The sequence below is a fragment of the Triturus cristatus genome, chromosome 5_2 (assembly GCF_964204655.1).
Source record: "Triturus cristatus chromosome 5_2, aTriCri1.1, whole genome shotgun sequence".
Taxonomy (NCBI): domain Eukaryota; kingdom Metazoa; phylum Chordata; class Amphibia; order Caudata; family Salamandridae; genus Triturus; species Triturus cristatus.
In genome coordinates this window covers 457,113,661-457,130,418 of record NC_140588.1, presented here as the reverse complement: position 1 = coordinate 457,130,418, position 16,758 = coordinate 457,113,661, and the positions used below count along the sequence as shown (strand labels likewise).

General features: G+C 41.1%; 1 protein-coding gene across 2 annotated transcripts in view; it reads right to left on the bottom strand.

Annotated features, from left to right (window-relative positions):
* GLI3 (GLI family zinc finger 3) overlaps positions 1 to 16,758 on the bottom strand; it is a 363,934-nt gene that overhangs the window by 149,630 nt on the left and 197,546 nt on the right. For both annotated transcript variants that reach the window (XM_085607427.1, XM_085607429.1), the window contains exon 4: positions 12,714 to 12,819. In XM_085607427.1, the coding sequence (XP_085463553.1) occupies positions 12,714 to 12,819 (106 nt within the window). The remainder of the gene's footprint in view (positions 1 to 12,713; positions 12,820 to 16,758) is intronic.

Below are 16,758 nucleotides of genomic sequence, written 5' to 3'. Positions count from 1 at the left end.
GCTTGCAATAAATACCCTGTTTAACAGACGCCCCGCCCCGTGTTCGGATTAGACTCGTTTCTGAGTGTAATGTAGGCCAAATGCAGTACATAGTGCAGGGAAGCTTTCTGGCAGTTTTCAATTACTCCCAATCCCTAAAAATATAAATTTAATGAGCATTAAAATGGTCGAAACAGGCCTCCTTTAGTCTTTCCGGTTTCTTTCCCTCGAGTACACGAACTGAATGTACACACTTCACTAAAAAAGAATAGCTTGCCTGTTTGCAGAAAGTGGGAAAGTGGGTTACGCATTCACGTGGGGGAGGGGTGGGTCAGGATTGAAAGTGGAGCAAGGTATTTTTTTATGCATCCGCGAGCCCAAGACTGCACCAGCTCCCGGGGAAAGCTATTTTTCTTCAAATGAACCCGTGCACAGCAAGGCCTAGGCCTCCTCGTTACCGCGACACCTGACGTGAGAGGGGGCTGTGTGTGCGGAAATGGCGGTCACAGGCCGGTACCTCGCCCGGGCAACAGGTCTGACAGCAGCCTCCATAAAGCCGGCTTGATTCCGGTTCACTGAACCTAAACACCTCAGTCAATATCTGCTCACTCAACTAATACTGCTGACTACAGCACAAAGGACACAGGAATTTCAGCCTATGAGTCACCGCAGCACTGGGCTCCAAACGGGCATTAATTGTATTTAGACTGCATTATATGCTTAATTAGATATTTCAATCAAGCGTACCGTGAGGTTCTCGTCGACACACCTTTTAGGCATTGCCAGTAATGTTTTCAGGAAAGGCCTGGAGGATTGCTTTATGAAGCAATGTTCAGGAAACAAAAAATCAAGGTATTTGTATTTTAATGTGGCATATACTTCATATGAAGCGATAATACCGCACAGGGAGGGGTTTGATTTTTCTGGGCACAGTATTATCGAAGCACAATTATGTCGGACTAACAGTCCTTTTGCAAGTTTTACCATGGTAAGAACTGCAGAACCAAATGTTTTGTTTCTCCATGCACGAATTTGGGTTGGATTTTGCTAGCGAAACTTGGCCAAAGAAAAATGCATATTCAGTGTGATATTCCTGCAAAAACTGCAATCCCTATTCAGGTGCAAACTCTGGTTTGTGCTTAAACCACCTGAATTGGGATTACCACACAATAGGGCCCTGAATTGTATTAGGCATTTGAGGTGAGCTCTTTGGTACCAGGCACACTGCATGTGGATCATGTTTTCCCCTTCAGTATGTTTTTGTGGAATATTTGCCTTAACCATGAAAAAGAACTACTTTAAATACTCAAAGTCTGCCTAGCACACAAAATGTTTCACGTAACAAAACTTTCAAGAGTACCCTGTCAGAAGATCGGGTAATGCAAAACTACAGCAGACTTGAATGAGTGGTAAGGTTCACCAACCATATCAGGGCGCCATCAACAAAGGTCTTTAATTCGATCAAGGCAATATGTATTTAGTGGCCTGTAATTTAGCATGCTTACAAATTCTGTACATTTCTGCATGTCTAGGTTTCCCCCCAAACAGAGACGCTGTTGAAGGAAAACAGAGAATGATAAAGAAAAATCTGGTTAGTTTGTAAATCTTTAACCATGTCTTCAACTACTGCAACAGATATTTTCTCAAATTCAAGACAGCATCTCTTTCTTTTTTTGAAATATACAAAAAATTAATTTAAATGGAATGAAGACATCATATTTAAATGAGTGATCCTGAATGAAGGTAACCTCCAAAAGAAGAGAATAATGTCACAATTTGTGGGATGGGAGAGGGATAGACATGCCAAAAGTGTCAGAGAAGACTAGGCAAGCCGCCCAACCATTTAGATGTCTTGGAGATCCTTTCCTGGCCTGTCTGCTGAAGAACGATGACCATGTTCCATATGATCAAACTGCAAGGACCATAGTTTACCCCTAATGAAAAAAATCTGGCCTCTTATCTACATTAGAAGACCCATACAACTGGAATTTGAAGAACAACTTATGCTGGAAGCTATAGTCTAGTGTCCAACCTGCCATTTCTGACTATGGATTTAGAAACACTGGTACTCAACAATCCTCCTATGACAAGGGTCTACAAACTGGGGCCATTCACTAAAATCTTTTGTCATTTAAATCCTAGCTGGGACTATATGTCAAAAGGGAAGAAACTTCAATTAGTCTCCAAAATACCCATCCCATTTCCGATAATCATACTGTGGATACTATTATACATTAGTAAGGCTGGACTGAACAGAATACTGTGTGGTCCATTAGGATGGCGGGTGAACTTCAGTCTACCATTGCCTACCAGCGGAAAAGCGGCGGACGGTCTTTCCGTCCACCGTGGTACCCCCCAGCATGCTAATGTGGCGGGGGGTAACAGGCCGTCCGGTGGGGTGTTTTGGTGGGTGGGTCGCCACCGCTGGTTGGGCGGTGGCGATCCGCCCGCCATGCTAATGACCCCCTATATTTGGCAATCATGTATTTGATTATATTTTTAAAATGGCAACGGAATTTAACTGCAGTGTTTAAGTAAGTCTAAACATATTTAAACACTGCCAATTTAATAGAATAATTGTGAAAAATTCTGAGGGGGAAACGGTGATTTTTTCCCACTGGGGTGTAGTAGAGGAGCGGTATGAAAACGTTTGAAGACCACTGTCCTATGACAACCTGCCACATCTAATGAGTTACTTAAGACTTTGGGACTGATTTGGAGTTTGCGAATGAGTTCTTTCAGTCACCAAGGTGACGAATATCCAATCCACCTTATTACAAGTGTGCTATATTTTATGGCACTAGTAATAAAGTTGACAGGATATCTGTCAGGTTTGTGATACAGTAACCGGTCTGCCAAATCTAAATTAGGCACTTAGTCTAACTAAGACGGAAGACTTAAAACTGTCAGCCCAAGGACACAAATATTTATATCAAAACTAAATATATGTATTGTATGCACTTCTTAGCCATTAGCTGATTCAGGAGCTGCAGCAAACCAGTAGCAAGTCTGGGTGTTTTATCTGGCTGTGTGCATTACCTCGCCCATGAACTCATTACATACTTGCAGAGTTTTCCGGAATTCACATGCTGTGCATTATTCCACTATCAAGTGGTTGGGTAAGGAGTTATATTTTCTTTTGTTCTCTTTTTTTAATTTTTGTGGGTGTTGTTGCCAAACACCATTTGGTGGTATGTTTGTCCACTTTGGGATATCAGATGTGCAGCCCAGAGATCCTGTATGTGGTTGCCATCTTTAGATTCTTTTTACCCATTTTAAAATTGTAGGTGTGTGAACTTCCTCTTTCTCTCTGGTCTTGTTAAAGAAATTTGCCGGTTTGCTCCTGTCTTTGATAACTAAAAGAAAGCCGCCAGTTTTATTGCTTGGTTCAAATGGAAATTCTACACTAGCTTAGGAAAGAACTGGGGAATGGTTCTTAAAATGATTCTGTCGTTATGGCTTTGGAGAGATGGTTTGAGGATGGCGAGTGCTTGTAGCTCATTGACTCTGCCTAGAGACATCATGTCCAATAGGAAGGCTGTTTTTAAAGTTAGGAACTTAATTTCTGACTTGTGCGTGTGTTCAAATGGTTCTTTTATAAGCTCAGTGAGCACGGTATGCAGGTACCATATTTGTGTTGGTGCCTACCTTTTTTTGCTCCTTCTAGAAATCTCTTTACCACTGGTAGAGTGAATAAACAATGCTTCCTAAGCCCCTGGTGTAGGCCACAATGGAAGCCAGGTGAACCCAGAGCAATGCGTAGGTTAAGATGTAATCCAACTGGTAAGTCAGATACTTTCGGACCATGGTGCTTTCTGTCCTCCTATCTATGATTCCTTGTTTCTTGCACAGGTGAATATAATTGTACCACTTTGGAGTGTAGCATTTGTTTGTACTTGATGTTCTGGCCTCTTCGAAAACCTCCATGGTTCTCTCTGGACTGTGGAAGTGGCAGATTTCTAGGTACTCAGGTGCCAGGCACCTAGGTTGAGAGCAACGGATCCTGGTGACAGACCAGATCATATTTTAAAGAGTGTCATGAGTAGGTCCCGTTACAAGGGCTGCACTATCCTCTCTTCCAAAGATATTTCTACTAGGTCTGGAAATTTGTCTGGTCCACTGAGAGGCTACCAGGATTAGGTTCATGTCAGAGTGTCTGAACTTGTCTATTACCATCTGTATTAGGGGAATCAGTGGAAAAACGTATGCAAGTGTTGAATCAGTGGAAAAACGTATGCAAGTGTCCCTGATAAGTTTATCAACATAGAATTCACTCTGAACCGTTGGTGTGGGTATCTGGAGGAATCTTGCAATCTCTATGATGGCAAATAGATGTCTGGGATAGCCCATTTCCTGAAGACGCCCTATGATATTTCTTGATTTGCCCAGGGCTGGACTGGCCATACCGGGCAGCAGAAATTTCCCCAGGAGGCTGGAAGGGTGGGAGGTTGGTTTTGTTAGTGGTGTCCAGTTTTTTAGCAGTGCAGCAGTTCCTTGTATATCCAACAGATTTCGGGCAACAATAAAAGTGTCAAGATAACGAGAATAATATACCTCCTGGAGTTTTGTCTAGTGGCAGTTTTGACTCATCTAATGAAGTGTAGAGAGTTAATATGACTGCTGCAAAGAACGTGCACCATGCATATCAAAGAACAGTATTATACATGCATAGCTTAGTGAGTTACTGCTTTTGTTACAGAGATTCTTTTGTCACTGTGCAGTTCATAAGTTACAATCGTAATCTAGCACAGCATGCTATGAACTACCATCAAGGAGTTCTACGCAAGCTGTATGATACAGGTTAGAAAGTTAAGTTTTTTCCTAGTCTTTCATTATCCTGATGCCACTAAAGAACTTTTTTGGGGGGTAGAAATACATTCTTATTATTAAAGTCAACCCTAACCACTGTGTTAAGTTCTGAAACCTGAGTTTGTGCTTCTCCAGACCTAGCACTCGTAAACAATGCCTGCCGGTATGGATGCATGTGAATCCTACACTTTGTAGTCCCCTCTGCCTTATGTAACATTTTCTATATACTGATTTACACATGTATGTTTCATTGACTGTGTATGATGTGAAGTGCTCTGACACCCTACAATGGTATGAGAGGTGCTATAAAACAAGTCAAATATATGTGAGGGGGAGGCTATGGGCAGATGAGAGGCCCTTTTCGAGGGTGATAGCGAGGGAATTATTGCAGAGCCCCAATCCAAGACTGCCTCATTATATATGTATTTTATTGCTATTTTGCACTTCTTTTGTATTACTTTTTTGGCTGGTGACAGCAGAATAAAGATGATTCTGATTCTGACTATTGCATCATGATGCACAGTAAGGTAATCATTTACTATGCTTTAAAAGCTAATACAATTTAATATATAATGAAAAATGTGTTGTAGAATGCACACATTTCCCCCAAATCTTCTTGGAGGGAAAACCTCCTAAGCCCCCATTTGTGCTGCACTTGCTCTGCAGCATACGGTGGCTGGTCTGACAAAATATGCAAGGGCAGCTTTGGGTTTCCAGTCTGGCCCTGGTTTTACCTTCCATTCATAGGTTGCATTTGCTTGCCTGCTTAGCCTGTCAGCTTCAGTATTTTGCATGCATGGCAAGTATATCTTCACCAGCGACGTGCTCCCAGGCTGCAGGGTCCCCATCCTGATTGTGAAAAAAGGAGTGAATTTCCACCCTTTTCGACTTCCTCTTGGTGTGTGTGGCCTTCGGTGGTATCCGTTTGCTTTAGACTGTTCTTTCTCAGTGCCTCTTTCAATGATCTGTCGCTTTTCCTTCGATTCTTTCAGAGTTCCTCCATCCTGCTTCCAGATCCAGAGGTGGCAATAAGAATCTTTAGCTGGCAACCAGCACAGGAACTTCCAGGGTACATGTCTGGTGTCACAGAAGGGATGGCTATACCACCAAAGTTGGTCAACGACCACAACAACAACAACAAAAAACAATTAGGGAGGTGTAATTCCAGACCAACCATGACAGGGCAGAAAAAAGCATATTATGTGAATCTAGAAAAGAATCACAATGCAAAACATTGAATTATTCCATTGGTGTTATTTATACAGTGTGGATCAGCAGATAACTTTTTTAACTAGACAAGGGTGTTTTGGATGAATATTACATTGGGGTTCACAGAGACGCTAAACCACCAACAATGAGGAGAACAAAAATAGATTTTAATTTCTGACAATGACATATTATCTTCACATATTTTACATTATTTGTTCACAGGGCCGGCTCTAGGGCGGTGCGATCGGTGCCACCGCACCGGGTGCTGACTTGGTGTGGGGGCGTCCCTTTTGCAAGAATATTATCATTTTAAAAGCACCCACTGCCTTGTTCCTGGCCTCTAGCATTTATCAGGCATCAATTAAAATGTCAAGATAACTCCTGTGATTAATCTTCTTCCTGGAAAGAGACTGGAGGTTTGTCTAATGGAAGTTTTGACTCGTCCTAAGGTAGTGTAGAGGGTTAAAATGCCTGCTGCTAAGAACGTGTACCATGCAGATAACAAAGTGCATGTAATGTAAATAGGTCAGTGGATTACTGCTTCTGTAAGAGAGCTCCTTTTGTTACTTGTTGTTTATATGTAAAAATCCTAATATAGAACACTGAGCTATAACTGTCATCAAAGAGCTGCATGCAAACTGCAAGGTATATGTTAGAGCTATATGCTTTTTGCCCAGTCTTTCATTTATTCTAATCTTGCCAAAAGAGTTCATTTGGGTAGAAAACAATTATAATTATTAAAGAGAACCCCTAACAATGATGTTATGTTTTACATTCCGAATTTGTGCTTTTCCAGAATAAGGACTCAAACTATATTGCCTACCAGTGTCAAAGACATGTCCCTCCCACACTACACCTTGTAGTCCTGCCTGATGTAGCATTTCCTATACACGGATTTACACACATATGATTGGCTCTGTGCAATGTGTGTGTGATGTAAAGTGCTCTGACATCTTAAACTGGTATGAGTGGACCTATAAAACTAAATGAATCTCGAAGACAGTGCTTATGGAGACTGTTAAAGGGTGCTAGTGATGGAATGCGTGGCAGAGGTGGTCATTGGGTGGGGGGGGGGGGGCAACGAACATTGTCGTACAGGGTACCACTAGTGTTAACATAGATGGATAGGTATTTGGCACGGAAGGAAATCCCAGGCAGATTAGAGGACAGTGGAGTAATTTCATGGCTGGATGTATTAAGGATCTTCACACCTTTCAGGCCTAAAAGTAATCCTGCTTAAGGAAAACACATTTTTAAAATATTCAAATACTAAAGTGGCTGCTGCCATTTCAGAATTTGCCTTGGAAGAACAGTGCAGAATTTCCACTATAGTTTTGAACCTCCCAATACCCTATCCCCCCCCAAAAAAATGTAGACATTTGCTAATATGACTAAATTTCACAGTTATTAATCCCCTGGTTCATAATTTTTCTAATGATGAAATAACTTTTACTAATAAATTATTTACCTGATTCGACAGGCGATATGTTACATAGGTCACACTAAAGCTTATTTTTTCTTTCTCTACTCGGGGCAGGTGAATTCACAGATAGCAAATAACGTGAGTGAACCTCTCTTCTTTTGGAATAAAATCAGAATATTTAACCCAGGTCACTAATTCTGTAATACAAAATAGTGACAGGAAGTGAAAGTCAAGGATTATTTTTAAATGGGAATACATGCTTGCTGGTTCTTCCTGCCAGACAAGAGTCATTGGCATTACTTTCTGAAGCCAATGCCTACCAAAGCAGTCTGTAGTGAATGCAATGAGGAAATTTGGATTTTCAGAAAATATATATCTCTATGCTGCGTCTCCCAGGTTAATCGAAAATGGGGGTTATCTAAGAAGCTTTTGTTGGGGGGAAAGGGGATTCCCAAGACCTGTTAGTTTGTCAAGTTCCCACGGAAGCAAAGATGCCCCCTACGAAGAAGGGTGGGGTGCACCATAGTTTCCCCCCTATCTAGACCTTGCAGAGCAATGGTGGGCTGGCAGGGGGAAGTATAGCCTACTCACATTTTCCATTCACCCACCTGGGTGCAGAGGGGGCATTTTATGTAGCCAATCTACACACAGGCATTCAAATCTGGTTGCACCATTTACCACGTCTTGGTGAAAATAAACTTTCGACTTGCAATTTCATGTTTTGAAGGCCATGAAATAATATATTGAATAGCTCTGTCAGATAAGGAGCAAGTATGAAATATTATTTGGTAATGTAGTTTTAACATTTTTATCCATAAGGCTTTGGAGAAATGGGTGGTCCCTCGAGTTTATGTTCAATGCAAAACCCAAGTCAAATGTACAGCATGTCATAGATAATGGAGTATATTTGATGCTTTAGAATATGAAAAAAATCTTCTTTTGGAAAAAAAATCCATTAAATGAGTTTTGCATGTATGTATGTTTGTTTATGTAGCATACTCGTGTTACACAAACACATCTAGAAAGGAGTGCTGTATCACATGGATAAAAGCAAATAGTGTGTTATTGGTGTTTGATTCAGAAATAATTGAACTGTTGTTAGGGGACATTATATTAGTGAATCCTTTATTTGTAAACTATAATGCAAAGCTTTAGGTAGAAACTCGTGCAAGAAGAGTACCGATTTACAAGTAACATAGTAGCAGATGCAGTAATGTATAGAATACTAGAGAGCAGGCGTTCTCATTTCTGTATGAAAACTGAAGAGTAAAATATTAATGATGCATATTTAAACATTTCTAACACGATATATTCATGATACCAGAAGTGCCTTAAACATATTTCTTTTTCCATGAAAAAAACCCAGTGACATAGTCGAAATAAATTCATAAAGGGGTAGAGGATATTAGAAAGCTGTAATTACATCCATTTTAACGTCTAATAAACCGTGGTTGGGGAAACCAAAGCGGGTTAATTTGTGATTTCCTCTGTTTATTCAGAACCAAATTAAGTGTCAAATAACTAATACAGCACATTTTTCATTATGCAAGGTCTTAATTTAATTATTGTCCACATTGTTGATGCCTTGATGGGGTGTGTTTATGGAAGGAGAAGAGCTATTTATAAACCTCTTGGAATGAGATCTTCGTTGATGGACAATGGTGAGATAATTTGGAAAGAACACGCGCCAATTGTATCCATTGTGTAACAAACCAATGCAATGACTATGAGCAATTTCTAGGCACATATACCCTGCTGCCTAATGTCTGCTAGAAACTACAACACAGATGTATAGCAGCCTCCAGGCAAATGTGCCCTGAAATTACAACTCTGTAATGGAAAACTGATCCAAACAGCATCATTTCAGCATTATATGAGTACTCAAGCATGTAGTTAGGAGTGTTAATATCAATTAATTCTGCACACGAGCGGAATACTTGTTTTCACACCACTTCATTTTTCTTCAGCGCATGTGTAATTACAGAACTCCAGCTAATAGCATTGGTTCTGCAGTCTGCCAAGAAAATAACTAGCATTATTCTTCCAAGGAGTCTTGTGTTTTCCTTCCTTTATTGTCTCAACATGATGGGTAATTATTACATATGATTAAACGTATGTATTAGGCCTTTTAGCGAGAGAGTGAGAACACCTCCTTCTGGGTTTCAGTTCAGAAGCCATTCATCGTATTTTTGACCTCAACATATGAATGAAGTCTGCTGTTACTGTATATACTATTTTGCAATTCAGTCGTTCCAGATGAGATAATATTGATGCGCCTACCTATTTATTTTGCATTTCTTTTGACTGTTATCGCTAGTTATTTTCTTTTCTTTTATCTTTATGTAAACCAAGTGCTATATCAGGGACGCCATTTTGTCTCAGTGACATTGTCATCAATCACTGGAAGCATGCGGGCGCACACTAGAACGGGCTATATAGTGGACTGTACATTTCATTACAGAACCGCAGATGAATTTCGAAAAGGTAGTGCCTTAATGAAATTTGTGTAAACAACAAGACCCCTAAAAATGTGAAACACTATTTTATTCTAATGATTGTTTAGTAATAAAGTTCTGTTTTAGTGGTTCAAAATGTAACAGCAGCAGAATGTGCATAGGACTAATATTCAGGTTACTCTATATTAGGAGGGTTTGTTTGTACTTGGTGTAATAAACTTGGTATATGTAAGGGCCTATGCTAGGAATTATAAGCTCTACAACAATACCAATGGAATGCTCGCATACACTATCTCTTCCATGGGTGAGTTGTACTCTAAAAATGATAATGCAACGGCTAATGAACTGGACCGATAGCCTATGGCTCTTCGGGCGCACTGACACTAAAGGAATTGTTGTGGTGGCCGGCACACCACAATTATTTAAATGCTCACAGCTAGCTAAGTTACTATATCTGATAAACTGCACAGGAAAATTGGTCAAAATCGGTAATTATTAGGTACTGTATAAGCCAGGGCCTTTTGTTTATCCAAAGCAAGTTAACAGAAGCATACATATACACAAATACATGGGCGGGCTTTCAGCCAGCCCTCTTCGTCCAACCATCTGCAGTAGTGTAATTCACATTTTGCTTCCACTATCACAACATAGGACAGAGGTTCAGCTCACGTTAGCCTTTAGCTTAGCTTACTATGAGCGAGGGCATTCTGCCTGTGCAAAATGCGCACATTGGCAGTGAGAGTAGTCCCCTTCAGGGCCATACACTAGAGCTCCAAAGTGGGATTTTTATCTTTTTTGGATTTTTCTAAAAAGGATCCTTTTGCTTTTGTAAATTCTTTTTTCCTTATACAAGGGTCTTGCAGCTTCTCAGACACCACTACCAGGCCATCGCTGCCGCTTGTAGCACACCAGATGACACGCACAGTTTTAGAGGCCTGTATCTTGAAGAATTTGCTTCGTAAATTCTTCTGAGGTGGCTACACATGTGTGTGTGTGCTTGTCTGGGTGGTCATCTTGGAATGCTTTTTGCAATAAAGTTTTACAAAACATTAAAGCGGCAAAAATCAATAATCCTGTAGCCAGTGCCAGACCTAATGACTTTCCCAGTGATTGAAGTTTTTTTGCACTAAGGCTTGTCATTGTAGCAGACCATATGTGTAGTACTCAAATCAAATCAAAATTCCTTTATTTAGACAATCAAGTCTATTAAAGTGCAAAAGTGGCAAGTAGGGTTAAAAACGACTGGTACCTCATTATTTTTACAAAAATGTAGATGATTAATCAGAGAAACCAAATATCTTCACACATATCTGTGGTATTTCTGATCACTGGTCAGTAAAGGTTTGAGTATGTTTGGTGTTCCAGACCATAGTGGCAGTGCAAGTCAGATTTACACCCATGATGTTTATATTTACCCCACAAATATGCATGAAATTTAGAGCATGGTTTATTGGCTGTTTGGGGGGGGGGTTGGTGTTCACGTACATAGGTTGTAGGGAACATTACTAAGAATTCTGGATCGCATGAAAAACGTTCTTATCCTCACAGCAATACACCAGTTGTTTAAGTATTACATTTTTTAAGTTAGACGATAAATGTGGGTGAAGAGAGAACAGGAAAATAAATCATTCCCTGCCCTCCCACCCAGTCATTATAATGGGTAATTTTTTGTCCATTGATGTGATTCTTGCTGTCATATCACAGGAGCATAAGCAGGAATTAAACCACTGAGCAAAGTGGAGGCCACAAAGCTGCTAGGCACTAGAGCAACAGTTTAATCTGTGCCATTACCCCCTTCCTTCATTACTCTAACACTATAATCATGCGAACCATCCCATTCTAGCAGACTGAGGTGGCGGGACTCATTTGCATGTGACGACCCATACAGAACAGCCCGACTGCCTTGTGGTGTGCTTTGGCACCAAAAGTTTCCCACTGGTGGTGCAGACCACGTTGTCCAGCCGAGATATGCTTGCCTAGCTCTGGTTGTCAATTCAGCAAACATTGGCAAATCCCATTGGTCTTGCATTCTTGCTTTTTTGGCCGATGCTTTTTAGCATTGGCATAAATAAAAGAAAAAGAAATGCTTATTGCTGATGCTCAACGTTCAGGACCATAGAGCGGCCCAGTGTGATAACATATAAGTGACCATGGGTCGCCATGCATGGGCATGCATATGTCAAGACGCAACCACCTTTTTTCATTTTTCATTTACTGTTCCAAGATGGGAGATGCCTACCTTGGAATGGTGCATTAAAAATGTAAATAAAATATGTGGAAAGTGCATGTACAACAAGGAGCAGCTTCTCTAGTTAACTTTCAAATGTGTTGCTTTATTGTAGTGGTGCCACTTGAAAAGGTTCCAGAAGTGGAATATATAGAACTGATTCATGTTTATTATTATTTGAGAGAGTGAAACAGTAAGTGAGCAACTGAGTAAAATAGTGAGTATATTATTATCTGACATATGGAAGTCATCTCATTGGATAGTCCTGCATTACACTAGTTGGTTTTCCCGTTTTTACTAGTTTTGCTCAATGTCAGTGTGTAAGCTTTCTTACTTAGCACCTGTGGCACACTACCTCACTTTGTCACCTGAGGTATTCAAAATGGTCCATTGTAGATGAAATTACTTTTGAAAATGGGTCGTAGGAAGTGCAGGCGCTATCCAGTCTCATATCCCTATGTGGCCATGCACTGCCCATGGTATCTGAATATTTTTTTAACCTATAAGGAAGTTTTTTTAAAATATTTCAAACAATTGTTTCAGCATTCGAAACAATAAACATGTAATTTTCGTTCTAGTTTTAATAAATAAGTAACATTTGAGTACATACATGTGCAGTGGAGGAATAGGTGTGGGGTCATAATGGTACCGTCCTTCGTGATGTCGTGCATCAATTGGCACTGGAGGATGGAAGGCTGGGAAAAAGGGTTGAGGATCTGAAAAAGAAAAATAATAGGATACAATTAACGGAAGACAAACTTACTTGACGCCACTAATAGGAACATGCCATTAAATCCTTATTTGGAAATAAAGAATTATTATGCAAAATGGAAACATCGACCAGCAGTACTGTCTTAGTAGTGAACATTTTCATTTTTCAGTGTTTACTTCCGTGGTTTATATTTTGTGAAATATTGGTTGAAAAACATGTGACATATATCTTTTCTGAATTGTCTGAAACATTCTGGACTTCATCACTAATGGCTGACAGAAATCAGGTGAAAAAACCTTCCAATAAAATTACCATTACTTTAGGAGAGCTGGGAAATTTTGCACCTACAAATGTTCTCCTACGCATAAGGTGGAGAGAAATTGCGGTATCGGGGCAGTAATAGCCATTGCAAAGCAGTATTACAGCATTGTGGTCCAATCTGCGCACAGTGTTCAACATGAGTAAATCCCGGGGACAAAAGAAAAGTTTATGCGGAATGCATGTTGTGAAATCAGGCGCAGTTGCTCTTTGGCCCTACTAGTGCTACCACCGCACTCAAAATGAAGTCACTATTTGCCAGTGGGATTCATTGTTTGCAGCAGCATTCCAGTCTTTTGAAGATGGTCCGAACGCTTTAATGTTTGTGTGCCTGAATTCCTAAACTATCAAAAAACATTGCCTTCGCAAAAATGGTCAAACTTTTTTCCAGTCTTCTGCCCTTTTCAGATGGCAAGGAGATACCAAATATTTTTAAATGTCACTGTGAAAGATTAGAATTGAGAAAGAAATTCTAGAAGGGGGTTGAAGAATATTTCTGGAACCATCCATTGGTCCCCACCATGTAGTCCAAGGTTCTTCAAATGAGGTGCAGGAGGGCCAAACCCATACCAGATTTTCAGAAAATCCAATCATACATACATTCAATCTAAATGGAACTCTTACGTGTTTTTATGTTATGCTGAAAATGTTTCATATATTAGTCCCTTAATGACGTTTGTTAAACGCTCCTGATGTAGGCAGTTAACTGGGGAGAGGATGTGGCCTTATGGCTAGAGCGGTGGACCTCAAAGCTGGGGAGCCGGGTTTGAGTCTCTGCAGCGACGCTCAACATCCTGTGATTCTGGGCAAATCACTTAATCTCCCCATGCCCAACAAAAATGAATGTGTCCTCGTGTAACACAACTGGTGCTCATGTGAAGTGCTCTGATACCTTCGGGTCAAGTTCGCGCTATGGAGAGAAAACATTTTAAGGATTGAAATCACAGGATCAATACACAAAACTTTCTCTGGTCGCATTATAGAAAGTGCCCCATGGACACAGCAGATGTATATCCCCACTTTTTGCACCCCCAAGGCACTTTGGTATTACAGAACAAGCCACAGATTCTTGCACGGCTGCTTCTATAATGCAGATGCCGCCAGTGTCAAATGTGTACTGACACCATTTCATTGGGGAGTTCCCTTACCTGCATGGGGGTGCAGCCTCATGCAAATGAGGGAATTTGTTTCTTTTACGCCCATGTAGAGGCAAAGATACCGTCAGGAGGAGCACTGATTGTAAGCCACACAGAGGCGGAGCACAGTCAGTGTGCCCCAGAGGTGCCCCTTGTAAGGGGGAAAGGGACCCCTTACTGCCCTCCAGGCACCCACCAACAGGCGAGTGCAGTCACTCACTGCATCAGTTAAACACCCACACCTTTTAAACATGAGGTCAGTAGCCACCCACACAGCGATAAGATGCCTAGCCTCTTCAAAGGCCTGGTCACTTTTTCACTAATGTGCTGTTCCCAGTGCAAGCGCGTGAACATGCATCTTCTGCGAATGGACCACTTGCTGTGACATGGCTCACTCTACCGGCCTGCATTCAGCATCATTAAGTTCTTTGTTAAGTGCTTCAAGTCTGAGTGCAAATACTTGTTTGACAGATTGGGTATGATTATTTTTTGTACAGCAGAATCAATGCAGAATCGCTGCTCTTATCAAAGTGTACACTGATGTGTGCTACAGACAAAAGTGATTGTTGGCATGAAACGCAAACTCTTTGTTTTAATTCAGATTAGACTATTAATACAGGATCTGGCGGGCTACAGCACGGATCCATCTTCAGGATCCTGCCTGATGTTTTCCTCTGCAGATCCGGAGGCCCTGGAGAGACAAATGGCAGATATGTTGCACTTGATCCTAGTTAATCAAGCAACTCACCCGCTAGGCCCCGACAGTCCCTACATCTGGAAGAACACTGACATCATTTAGGGAACATCGGGCTTTACCTTATCTCCTACAAGTTAACCTACATGGGAGATGCACTCTCTGCCTATAACGAAAGCAATCAATAACATTTCTAGGTCCATAAGAGGTATTCATGGATACACTTAAGCTTTTACCTAAGTGGCAACATTTATGAAGAATCGCAACCTGTGAGTACTGTTTTCCCCCTTAGACACATAAACAATATATAAGATACCATATAAGTTAGATGATACAAAAAAATTTAGGAAACAAAATAGGCATTATAGAAGAGTCAAAATGAAAAAGGCGGAGAGTTCTCAATTGCAAGAATAGAGACCATCAGAACACAAAGAAATCAGCAATAATCTTGCACATGACACTGGACATTGTCCCCATAAACCACACTACATCCACACACACTACTAACCAAACATGCATGGCATGGTTTAGAACATATCAGATAAAGTTGAGTGCTTCAAGGCCTCATTACTTGCAGCAATGTACTATACAAATGTCAAGAAACAACAACGACAATCGAGTAACGCTGACTATTTGGATATGACCACGTTATGAAGTACGTTGGCTCACTAATGACTCAAGAGAACCAACACAATTAAGCACAAACACCATTGCTTTTATAGAAGATCCTTTCCTTCTTTGCACAGACACTGGGCCTTAGCGATTGCTCTTTGCCTCTGTGAAATAGTGCGGGTTTTTGGAAATAGATTATGAGGTCTTACTATACAAAGATTCACTGTAACTTACTATTGTAGTACTCATGGCTTACTCCTGAACAGAGCTGGCCTTTGCTCAGAGAGAGCCCTGGGTAAAACCAAATCTGGGGCCACCACCCACTCGTCCTCCTTTATTGTTTATGTATTGAAAATTTGGGAGGAGTAGGAGCAGCGGCGGCCGGTACAAGTAAATGCGGTGAGGCAGGGCGGGTGGGAGTGGGGGAAGTCGGCAGACTACGGAATAGATATAAATATAATTAAGTAAATAAATAATACCTATTCTGTCGTCTGTCGACTCCCCCATCCTCCTCCCTTGCTGTGCCATGCCCCGCCCCACTGCACTTACCTGTGCTGTCTGCCGCTGAGTGAGAAGAAAGTGAAGGGGGCGTACCATGGAAAAGAAACAATAAGCTGGCAAGGGCGGAGGCAGACATCGGAAACATTGTTTAAACACACTTTTCTTTGGATCCAAGTCAGAGGAAGGCCGCTACAGGGAGCTCCAGCGCCCATCAAGAGGTCAGCGCCCTGGGCATCGGCCCAGCTCACCCGTGCTAGGGCCGCCCCTATTCCAGGAAGGTAGGAGCACTTCGCTAGAGCTACAAGAGTACGCCACACCTGCTCAGAGCAGAATCTGTGTGGAATTGGTACAAGCGCTTGGTCTTCACCCTACAAACGCAGGATCTCAAAATGCGAAACAAGGTCTTAGCCATAACTTTGAGCCGCAAAGCGCTAATAATGTTGCCTCCATACATTCACGAATAGTTTTACACACAGATATACTGTGTTCACAGAATCACTCAAGAACTTTAAGATTCCAGTGTATGCCCTTGTTTACAGGCAAAACAATATTTAACAACCTAAATGCAATCATGGTGTACTGATGTGAGATAATCTTACAAAAATTGTTGAGAGACGAAAATGCTTTTTTACATACATTAAGTTGGCGGAGCATCTGTTGATGTAATGATATTAAACAAGGC